At 41.4% G+C, this 12,500-nt stretch overlaps 1 protein-coding gene across 7 annotated transcripts in view; it reads right to left on the bottom strand.

Moving 5' to 3' along the window:
* Positions 1-12,500, bottom strand: part of si:ch1073-15f19.2 (T-cell surface protein tactile) — a 15,391-nt gene that overhangs the window by 2,061 nt on the left and 830 nt on the right. Inside the window, exons 3-9 of one of the 7 annotated variants that reach the window (XM_030361935.1) lie at positions 10,048-10,150; positions 9,797-9,902; positions 8,408-8,479; positions 8,158-8,229; positions 7,900-7,971; positions 7,057-7,167; positions 5,818-6,114 (exon numbers count right to left, since the gene is read on the bottom strand). In XM_030361935.1, coding sequence (XP_030217795.1) covers positions 7,069-7,167; positions 7,900-7,971; positions 8,158-8,229; positions 8,408-8,479; positions 9,797-9,902; positions 10,048-10,150 — 524 coding nt within the window. In that variant the 3' untranslated portion in view covers positions 5,818-6,114; positions 7,057-7,068. Of the gene's footprint in view, positions 1-276; positions 718-2,188; positions 2,346-2,489; positions 2,603-3,326; positions 3,672-3,866; positions 4,070-5,817; positions 7,168-7,899; positions 7,972-8,157; positions 8,230-8,407; positions 8,480-9,796; positions 9,903-10,047; positions 10,151-12,500 lie in introns of those variants that run through there. The other 6 variants (XM_030361933.1, XM_030361936.1, XM_030361930.1 and 3 more) reach the window with 6 other exon arrangements.

The following is a 12,500-nucleotide window of genomic DNA, read 5'->3' as shown; positions in this document are numbered from 1 at the left end:
ACCAATTCGACCAAATTCTTGTAGGCCAACAAGAAACTGAATCTGAAAAAAGCCAACAACCACAAACGTGCACAGAACACCGGCCCTGATGTTGGCGTTTGATGGTGCCAGTTGGAGACGGCTTTGTTTTGTTTCAGGTTAGTTTTGTCGGTTAGATTAAGAATACATCTCAGGATGGAAGGGCCTTCAAACTAAGTACCGAACCCAACTCCCCTGCTCCGTCCGCTGGGTCAACACCAGAGCACGGCCCACAGAGGGGGCTGCGATATGGGGGGGCAGTACCTGATGTCTTCACGACAACCACCGTCTCTTCGGTTGTCAGGCGGGAAGAGGAGAGGTTCGCGGTTTTCCTCGTCAGGCCGTCCGGGATGTCGGTCTCAATCTCTACTGTGGTGGACGTGGCTGTGTGTTGGTGATCCACATCCCCTGGGACGCGCTCCTCCGTGACATTGCCCGCCCTTTCAGTGGACCCCCGGTGGGTTTCTAAACCCAACGTCGTCGCTGAGGAGCTGCTGATCGGCCGCACGGTAAAGGATTCGTTGCGGGACTCTGCGGTGGTGTAAGTGTTTTCCGTCGTGGCTTGAGTAGTAGGGACTGAGCTGGAGACGTTTTGGCGGGTTTCTAAAGTGGAGGACGCCTCAACAGGCCCGGTGGTTGGCACGTACACCACGCCGGTACTTGAATGATTTGTATTCTGGGAAAGAATAGTAGTCAACTCTGTGAAAAGGAGACGTGTTTACATGGTTATTGGTGTAATTCAATTAAGCAATAGATCACGCCAGGCTGTGGTATGTGCTCATTATACCACTGTTAAGGGGCGTTGTCCGGCCCCGACGCGCAGCGGAGGGCCGGCGACCCCCTTCACAGTGGTATAATGTGCACATGCCACTGACTGAAGTGATCTATTGCTTTTATACAATGGTTACTGTTATGGCGAAACGAAAGTCATAGACACACTACATTTAAAAAGAAACCAAGAAAGTCAAAATAGCCGTTTTTATTAAAGAATACAAAAAAGTAGTCCCTCCTTGCTGCCGCTATGCATCGACGGTCGCTATGCAACACACTTTAGCGTCCCTCCGAGAGAAGGCTCCGATAGAGCGGTTCGCCGGCAATTTATTTATTTACGCCGATTACGCCTTCTCGGAGGTCGAAGGATATATTTTCCCGCTGGTGAATCCCCTCCTCCATGGTCAAGTTAAATCTCCGTGTGATAGTTTCTTACGATACTTTGTAACGGTTTCCTCTTCAGGGCGCGGAGTGATACTTTCACAAAATGATCGGGCGTCATAGCAGTTGTGTATACGCTAATTATACAACAGTTGGGAACCAATCAGATCGCTGGATTTAGGTCCCCCATTGTATAAAATAACGTATATGCCATGTTAAAATGGTATGGTAGATGTCAGTAGGCTGATTATGGACCCACGTTTGTGCAGCCAAGGGGGTTTAAGGACCCATTACGTCCTTGCGGACCCTCCTTGCCTCCACCACAAGGGCCTGACGTGCACCTCCCACTAATCGTAACCTTCCGTCGAGGCGACACGGCAGCTAGGGCTGTGATTGGTCCGCTCACTAAAAACCCGACGCAGAACCAAAACAGGTTCACGACTGCGTTGCGCGAACGTGGGACCATAATAGGCCCTTTTAGTATCAGAGTCAGATTGTTTATTATGTGTCAAATATGACAAATATCACGTGAAAGAAAATATTAATGATACATAACTTGTATAAAATAAGGTTTGTATGGAGCTTTACTAAATGAATCACCAACTGTATTACGTTAAATAAATAAAAACTGCTTTTTGCGCCAGCTTTCTTGAATTCGTCCAGCCGATCGCGGTCACAAACACAGGCCCTTTGATGATGGTGTGAAGTGTTAGGTTATCTAATGTGTGTGTAGCTGGGTTGGAGGTTACTCAGATACAGTTGAAACAGCAGAAGATGTGAATGCTTCATCTTTACTCAGTCTTAACAACAGTACATTTAAGGCAGGTATTCACTTTATTTTTATCGGTTTGTATGTAGAGTTGTAGGCCAACAGCATTTGTAATATTTCATGCATCTCGGAGATGAGATACCAATGAAATATATCAGATTTAATCAGGTGAATTTAATCTCACAGAATAAAAGTTCCCATGGATTTAGCTCCATGACCATCCAATGAAATCCCAGTCAGTAACCTCACCTGTGCTTGGGCTTTCGGTCGGTGTGAGTACTGTAACGTTAAAACTCCTTTGCAGTGTCTTGTGTCCAGTGGAGACCGTCAGTGTATAAACTCCTGCTTGAGATTCATCCATCAACACAACCTCCAGGGAGCAATTCTCTGACACCACAGTTTCATTCTGGGCCAAAGTCAGGGCATGAATCTTCATTAAACTTTTGGTTAAATACTACCATTGACATTTACAATTGCTTACCATTTCCTTCTCATTAAATGAACAACGGTGGATGAAATGGAACCTATTGAGATGTGGTTGTGGACTTACTTTAAACCACTTGTAGAGTGCCGTAGGATACAGACGTACTTCACATTGAACAGTGACATTGTCCCCAACATGCACTTCCAGAGTGCTGTCCTTATCACATGTCACTTCCGCGTCTAAATGGAATTTAGGGCAAACAGAGTCAATCATTTACACCTTGTTTACACTTTCTTCCACTGCTCAAAACCTTGGCGCGCATCGCAGTCATTATATCAAACACAGAACAAGACCTTAAATCATCACAGTGCCACCACTCATTGAAGCAAGTCAGACTCTGACCAAGAGTTGACCTGAAAGCCAACAACTTCGTCCTGAGGGCGCTTGCATGATTTTGCAGTTTAGCTTATTTCAAGCATTATTCCAATAAAACATGTGTATTTCACCAATTAGACCGTTTCAGATATTAAATGTCTTTGTCGGTACAGCTCAATTTCAATGTAATAACATTGTTTGGGGAGAAAATATGATATAGTATGTATATATATATATATATATATATATATATATATATATATATATATATATATATATATATATATATATACTATATATATTAAAGAAAAAAATATGTATATATTATAGGCATTTGCTATACCCTGCTTCATCAATAACGTCACTCCAAAACGATGATATGGTGATATGAACTGAACCGTGAATTTGGGTGGGGGAGTCAGGGGGACTTCTTCCCCGTCCCTATTGGATCCTACGCCCATGCTTACACGGAATACATAGTTTTATAAGAAAAAGCAATACATTTAGATTACTTACATTTCATGTGTATAATATATGCATGGGTATAATATAATATAATATAATCTATATTTACAATATATTTCTTACCTTTAACTTCGAGCTGTGTTTCTCTGCTCATGGAGCCGTACGGATATGTGATGAGTTCACAGACATACGTCCCGCTGTCATTCACCTGCGTGTTGAAAAGCTGCAGATACGAGCCCTGGAGTGTATCATTATCGCCCACCTCAGTTTGCAACCAAACATCATTCCTGAAATAGTGGGGTCCGACCTTCACATGGTGAACAACCAGCTTTAAGCTTGGCTTCTTGCGCCATTCGATTTGGCTGATTTTTACATCAAATGTATCGTTGAAGATGCACGGTAGGCTGATGTTCTGGCCCACAGCTACCTCTTCTTTTTCAAAGTGGATCACTTTTAAAGCCTCGAGCCCTGTCGGACACACCGAAAAGCCCGTACGGGTCATTACTGCAAGAACACATTTTCACACTTTTTCCCCATCTTACTCTTACAGTGCTTATACTGATGGGTGTATGTCTGGTGTCTTGGTAATAACAAGATCATATCTGCATCCATAGGTGTCAGAGTATAACTCATACATATAATGCACAAATGAATTGGTATTACCTTGCAGAGCTGTGCCAAATAGCAGAAGGGAGAATATAGCTCTGGACATATCCTCAGGCAAATTCTCAAAACACATCATTTATTTGGTGGACTCCACTCCACTCACTTAAAACAACAACAACATAGACACACACACCTTGCTCTAGACTGTGTAACTGGATTGAAGCATAGAAAAGAATGAGTGCAAAACAGAGGATGTGAGCGAGACAAAGCCAACACACGAACACACGCTTGATCACAGGAAGCAACAGCAAGAGCAAGACGCACCGTCAGTGACGCAGCCTCCCATGTGGTCTAGTGGTCTAGCTGCAGACACAGTGGAACAAGTCACAGAACACAAATGTGAAGAGAGCTGACCAACTTGTGTCATTGATTCTAACACCGATTCCATGTGAGTGTTGGTAGTTGAGGTTTTAGCAGTGCACCTACGTCATGGGTCAGGTTATAGAACCATAACAATAAACCATTAATCATTAGATGATTAGATTAATCCTTGATCAGACACATCTTCTTCTACATCAGGTTGCTCAATTTCTTTGTTAGTTTTCGGCTGATTGCGATTGTTGTTTCTTGATTGATTCTCTTTCCCACACACAGACACACATGCACATGCAACACAAACAAACAAACAAACAAACACACACACGCACATGCACACATACACATACACACACATGCACCCTAACTGATCTTCCGACTTGTGGATTCAACTTGAATTTAAGAATTGTACACACAGTGCACATACATGATATAATTTATGTGTTCATCAATCACCAACACACACACACACACACACACACACACACACACAGTGTGTGTGTGTGTGTGTGTGTGTGTGTGTGTGTGTGTGTGCGTGTGTGTGTGTGTGTGTGTGTGTGTGTGTGTGTGTGTGTGTCACTCTGTTCGAGCCTGCACGAGACTTCAATGTTGTCATTAGCTGTCACGTCTTTCTGACCAATCGCAGTTCAAGGCCGACCTGGGCTGTATATACCACTTCGGGAGGGGGCGCTCAGTTACTCCCCTCTAGACAAAATCCAATTGGTTGCGACGTTGATTGCGTTTGTTGAGTGAGCGAGAGGTTGTGGTTGCACAGCTCAGGCTGCAACCACATCTAATCCACATATAAATACAGACCAGTTCACACACAAATGTAAACAAGTTCACAAATGAAAAGCGTCTTGTAAATTCAAGTTTAACAGTTTTTATATAAATGTAACAACATCCAAATACATTTTGATTTATATTACATTAATTTGAAACAAGGTACATTTGCGTTTGGATCAGAAATGTGTTTGTGAAACTTATTTTTGTTTATGGGTACATTTTATATTTATACATACCGATATCCATTTGTTTGTGCATTGAAATGTATTTGTGAGAAGCGAGTAATTTATATATAAATCACAAAAAACATTTGTGAATCCTTCTCTGTGCATTCATTATTAATGAGACTGTTCTTCTGACCCCATAGGACTCTGCTGCTGCCGTGATCTTGTCCTCTAGAAGAGGAAGGAACATTTGCGCCGATTTTTTTCGCCACTGCGAATGTCGCGGTGTTGGCGAATTTGTGTAAAAACAACAAACAAGTTAATTTCGGGTTTAAAATGCATTGTAACGCGCGTTACTGAGATTTTTACAAAGTAAAATATTATCTATTTTTTTGTAATGCCTTATATTGCCGCGTTACAGCAAAAAGTCATGCATGATTACAGTAATGCATTACTTTTGTAACACGTTACTCCCAACACTGTTTAGCAATGATGGAGTTGAAAAGTAAATGATGTAGGCCTACAGTTCTGTTCACTCTGGGCATATTCGATTTTTCTTTGGTTAACAGTAACTTAACACTATTGTGAATATGGCCATCCCCACTCAATAATCGATCAAGATCCACCAAGGTGGGGGACCCGGGTTGCGTGTGTGAGAACGAATCATGAAAGAACGAGACAGATTGACGAGACATTCAAATATTTTATTTATTTGGCGTGACACAGAAACTACAAAGACAGCATCCATTTACCATTTCACTGATATTTAATCGTATTATCGTACGCTCGCTCACTAAGCCCATTTGTTTTTTTTCCAAGAAAACGCTTGATAAACGAGAGCGTCCTAGAACATCATACGATTGGCTGGTTCTCATGAGTCCTGACGTCTCTCAGTCGGTCCCTCATCACCACTCACAATCAGTGAACGAACAGCTAGTCAGCGACTCAGCGACTAGTGGGTCTGGGAGAAGTCAAGTCTCCTAGAGAACGAACGAGATGAATGAGACAAACGAGAGAGAAGAAATCAGGTCGGTTCGTTCTTGTTACAGATTCATTCATTCAAACTGATTTGGTCGCAAACGAGTCTCTTAGGAATGAGTTTAACATCGGAGGGGACACATATCGGAAACCTGACAGATCCATTAATGGTTCGAACAGAAATATGTCGACAATGAACCACACTGCAAAACATTCACAAATGTATTTTATTCTTCTAAAAAGATACATTTGTAAAGGAAAACACATTTTGAGTGACAGTATTGAACTGATACACATCAAATCAATTCTTTAATTGCAGGCCTTATCATACAGTTTTGTAGACTGATAAATAACAAGGGAAGAATATTGATCTAAATTTGAATTCGTATTTTCTGAATGCCTTTTCTTTTCTTAGTTGTATCTTATGCCTCAATGAACAGATAAAGGCAAAGGTTAAGGTTAAAGGGAAAAACAGCATCAAGAATTTGAACATATACACCAACTTGTTTTTACTCTTGAGTGTGTGATATTCTTCCACATTTCCACTAACTAATGGGTGTGCAAAGGTAAACGAAAACGACATTAGAATGGATGTAATGAACTGATAAATATCAATTACTGTGTAGTGTTGATACAAATAAAAGCTAGATAGCGCTGTAGTGTTATCCAACAGCGTCAAACGTGCCGTGGCACACAAGAGGTTGAAAAACACTGGCCTAGGCGAAAGAGCCATTGCTACATTTTTCAATAGCTTTCTTCCAATTCTTGAATCCAGAAGTGATAAAGGCGGGCTCGGATTTTACAGCAAATGGTGTGGGTTTGTCCTGGTGTACTCTCATGCAATAAAAACACAAAACCCCCTTCTGTACTGCATCATAATGTAGCCATGCAGGGAAAGTCCTTCTACCACCGCTCTTGGAAGGAGAGAGTTCTGTTAGACAGACCTTGAGTTTCAATTAATTTTGGATGTGGCTGATATGACTCCTCTCTCTCTGATATGTCCTCTCTGCCCTGAATTCAGTGTCTCTCAGCTGTCTGTCCCTGCACTGAACACCCTAAAAGGAAAACAGTCACAATGTCACACAATGCAACAAGACTGCAGTTACAAGCACCCTAACCCTAACCCTTTAAAGGGGACCTATTATGCTTTTTCGACTTTTATGACCGATAGACATTGTTATAATGATTGATAGTCATGTTCAACCATACACAAAATACTATGTAGATTTTCGGGAAACTCTTCCTCTCATCTGGGCGCTTTCAGCATTCTCTGTCAACGCTCGGTTTCGTCCTTCTCCGCCCCCTCACCCCCCTCCTGCCAACCCAACTCCGTTGTGATTGGTTACCTTCCTTGAAGCGCGCGCGCGGGCAGATTTGACCAGGCATATGGGGGCATGGCAAGAGTGCCTCTACGTAGATGATTGCCCGGAAATGTGAACAAGTGAATCGCAAACGTAGTCCCGAGTGTTTAGCGCTCTGCACAGCCACCCCAGACTGTCAGCAAGGAATACGTCGAAATGCATGTACGTCATTATTTGACACTTAAGTATGGTTAAACATGACTATCAATCATTATAACAACGTTTATAGGTCATAAAAGTCGAAAAAGCATAATAGGTCCCCTTTAAGGTTAGGTGAATAAGGTATAGAAAAATACTGATGGTAAAGCAAGTGGAATATTAAAATCATGTTTTTAATTTTCAATTTTCACTTCCTATCATGTTCAAATTTCCTCTCATGATCAACAACCCAACATCACCTCACTCTTCATATACTGTAGCACCTACCTGCAACTCTGCAGTGCTGGCTTTCACTGCATCACTCTCACTGTTAGTGTCCAGCTGGACGTCATCTGATCTCTAATATGAAAGCAGTGGAGATGAATGAGGTATAGAAAATAGTGATGGTAAAGCTAGTGCAATATTAAAATCATGTTTGTAATTTTAATGTTTTAATTCAACTTTGTTTACTTCTTATATCATGTTAAAACCTTCCTCTCACGATCAACAACCTAACATCGACTCACTCTATACTGTAGCACCTACCTGCAACTCTGCAGTGCTGGCTTTCACTGCATCACTCTCACTGTTAGTGTCCAGCTGGACGTCATCTGATCTCTAATATGAAAGCAGTGGAGATGAATGAGGCATAGAAAATAGTGATGGTAAAGCTAGTGCAATATTAAAATCATGCTTGTAATTTTATTGTTTAAATAAAATAAAAAGTTATGTTCACATTTCCTCTCATGATCAACAACCTAACATCACCTCACTCTTCATATACTGTAGCACCTACCTGCAACTCTGCAGTGCTGGCTTTCACTGCATCACTCTCACTGTTAGTGTCCGGCTGGACTTCATCTGATCTCTAATATGAAAGCAGTGGAGATTAATAAGGCATAGAAAAATATTGATGGGATTGTCAAGAACAAGGGAAAAACATGCAGACAAACTCCTTTCTAGATGTGGGAGATGTGTGATGTTACTCGTTTTCAGGTGACATGGTTTAAGTTAATAGAAAAATAATGTTCTTTTTACAGTCATCTTAAATCAAATCGCTTTTTGTCCTTTAGTTTATTGTAAAGTCTGCCACCTTTTCGCCAGCAAACGTTGGCTAGTAACGTTCATAATAACAACTTTTACCAAGCAAGAGTGTAGTAGTTAGATGTTGAATCACAACATCAGCTTAACATCAACAACTCTAACGTTAGTCTGAAAATATAATTATCCTCCTGGATAAAATTGTGACCAACATTTCCTTACTTATTTTTCTTCCCCTGGAGAAAGAAATCATTTAAACTACGCTGCTGCTGTCTTTTCATCTCAACGGCTCTAACCTGTCGCTAGCTGCAGACACCCGCATCTCAAACAGTCTGAGCCGTTGAGGGGACGAAGGTGTGCCCCCAACTTAGCCTTTTAGGCAGGGATTCGAAGGCGTCTCCAGCCTGAAGGCCTTAACTCCCAACCGCCCCCAACCCTGTGCGCTCAAGGCCGGATTAACCATTAGGGCAACTGGGCACTTGCCCAGGGCCCGTGACATCAAAGGGGCCCTTGACAAGGTTTTTTTTTTTTTTTTTTTTTCAAAGTGCAAACATACATCTGCAGACACCACATAACACGACAAAACCCAGATACGTGTGACAGACATGTAACATATACCAAAACATAAAGAATTATACGGGGACAAGGACAGATTACGAGAGGGTTTGGGGAGGTGTTTGTGAAAGGGAGAGAGTGAGTGGGTGTGTGTGTGTGTGTGTGTGTGTGTGTGTGTGTGTGTGTGTGTGTGGTTGGGACAAATGCGCCTGTCTCGAGCACACACACACACACACACACACACACACACACACACACACACACACACACACACACACACACACACACACACACACACACACACACACACACACACACAAACTCGACTGTAACACTGATTTAAACCATTTCAAACTAGAAATCTCTATCTATAGCCATTCTACATTTATCTGAAATGTATTCAAACTTTATCACATTAGCTATTTGTTTAATTTTTCACCTCGTATTTGTTATTATACTGACATTTTAAATGGTGTGCATGTTTAGTTTAAATCTTTTGTTCAAATATTTTCACTTGTTAAGCTATTCAACATTTCTTTATGTTTTAAACTCTGTATTCTCAACCTTCACTTTGCACTACAGCACTCACCGCTTTTTCAGCAGGAAATCTATTTTCCGTTAGAATCTGGTCTGGCTCCACTGAGCCGTGCTTCTCTGGGGGAGGAGGGGGTTTGAATGGGGCTAGACGATCCTGCCTGGGTACAGAGGCCAAAATGAATGCATCCATGTTGATTGACATGGAGAACCGAAGGGACTAGTCTGCACATTGCATGTTTGCTGTTCCTCCATTTCAAACAAGGACCTTTGTTTGAAATGAAGATACTGTCAAATGGTAATCACCTCTTTCGGATGGTGTATTTCCTGTAGAGAACTCCCAGCACGAAAAATACGACCAGACACGGAATGATGGCGAGCCACACAAAGTAGACGCCAGTACTCAACTCTGTGAAAATGAGACGTGTGTACACTGTTATTCAATAGAACCAATAGGCCATGTTATGATGATATGGTATATGTTAGTCAGCATCAGTCAGATTGTTAATGTTAAGTATTTTAAGTACATAAGCTGCTCCCACATAGCCATTAGGAAGCAGGATCGAACACTTAAGCTGCAATAACTACTTTAGCCACAGATGGCAGCACCTTTAGACAGGGGCGGAGCCATTACGTCACCCCGGCCACGCCCACTACATAGGCCACGCCCACTTGACGGGCTCTACCGCGTGATTCGAAGTGGAGAGGAGAGAGAGATCAATAGGTGGACGGCGGAGAGCCACCGGGCTTAGGGGCTTGAAGTAGAACACGGTATTTTCCTCTCACACGCGTTAGATATAATTCCCTCCCTTAAACATGCCTACTTTAACAAATAAAGTGAGTTAAAAGAAACCAAGGATTGGACCACTTTCTTCAAGAAATAACAATATTAATTAACTGTAAAATATGAAGCTAAACAAAATGTCAATGAAATTTATCTTATGAAGCTATACTGGACGGCTGTATTACATACAGGGATCTACGCCAAAAAAGAAATCAGGAGCACTCGTGATCCCTAAGTTAAAACATTTAGGAGCACATAAAAAAATGATAGCGCTCACATGATTTTGCAGTGTAGCTTTTTTAAGCATTATTCAAATGAAACATGTGGATTTGACCAATAAGACCATTTCAGAAATGAAATGTCTTTGTTGCTACAGCTCAATTTCAATGTTACATGTTACATTGTTCGGGGAGAACCCTATGGCTGAAGTGTGTGCGGGCAGGTAACACGTACCTGGGATCGAGTGTTTTGAACCATGTCCTTACACAGGTAAACATTGACGGCGTTTGTTATCTCATTCCACCGCTGACATTTAGTCGTGGAAAATGCCTGCAGAAGCAATGTCTGATATGCAGAGACAGCTTCACGCTACCAGCATCTGTCTCGTAGGTCTACGGTGTGGAATGAGAGCTCGTGAAGGGACTATTGCGCAAGCACGCGCCTGCGTGCTTGCGCAATAGCATACTGCCTGAAGCGCCGAATTGAAAAATAAACTATGTTTCGTTACCATATTTTCAGTAGATGCGCGTAACTTTACTTTTTACATGAATTTGTACCAGCTTTTCTGAAATCTGCCAGCCGATTGCAGCCACAACCAGATGCTTTGTGACGATGGTGTGAATGTGTGTGTAGCTCGCACTGCGGTTTTGGATGGTGGAAAATGGGTTGGAGGTTACCTGTTCACTGTCTTGCCTGTGTAAAACGGCTTTCTTGGTTCACTTGAGAAGACGGGGCTACGCACGGAGAGTATACCTCTTTTGAAAATTTGCATAATACAAATGCCTTTTTTTTTATGATTATATATACATCTGAGTGTAGGCTACAAACACAATTAACTGTTTACAAGTGCAAAAACGCCAACATATTCTTTATTTAGCAGACCACTGGTTTAGCTTTTTTAAGCATTATTCCAATAAAACGTGGATTTTACCAATAAGACCATTTCAGAAATGAAATGTCTTTGTTGCTACATCTTAATAATACTGTATGAATATATATACATACAGGGCCGTCGGACTGCGGGGACAAAGGGGACAGTTGTGGGGGGGTCCAAGGCAGAGGGGGGGCCCATGACCAAAAAAAAAAAAAAAAAAATTCTTTTTTTTTCTTTCTTTATCCCTCCCCCCGTCAACAATCGCTTCTTCCCCCCCCCCCCCCCACCCCGTCAACAATCGCTCCGGACCACCCGGGTTGACGCAAATGCATATATATAATATACATATATATATATATATATATGTTATATGTTTTTTTTATATATATATATATGTTTTACCCTACTGATGATGTGTTGTTGCAATAGTAATCCTGCTCAGTACGAGAGGAACCTGCGGTTCCTCTCGTACTGAGCAGGAATGCTGACATTCATGATTTGCATCGGTAAATGATCTATCATCTGGAAAAAAAAAAAGAAATTAGTATAAAAGCAGCACTGAAATAAATATCTTCAAATCAACCATTTCGCCTATATATATATATATATATATATATATATATATATATATATATATATATATATATATATATATATATATATATATATATGTATATTATATATATGCATTTGCGTCAACCCCTGCTTTATCAAAAACGTCACTCCAAAACGATGATATGGTGATATGACCTGAACCGTGAATTTGGGTGGGGGAGTCAGGGGGACTTCTTCCCCCGTCCCTATTGGATATACGCCCATGCTTACTTGAAATACATAGTTTTAAAAGAAAAACCAATACATTTAGACATTCCAAGTGTATAA

Source organism: Gadus morhua, chromosome 7, assembly GCF_902167405.1.
Source record: "Gadus morhua chromosome 7, gadMor3.0, whole genome shotgun sequence".
Lineage (NCBI taxonomy): Eukaryota > Metazoa > Chordata > Actinopteri > Gadiformes > Gadidae > Gadus > Gadus morhua.
This window is presented reverse-complemented; position numbering and strand designations above follow the sequence as displayed.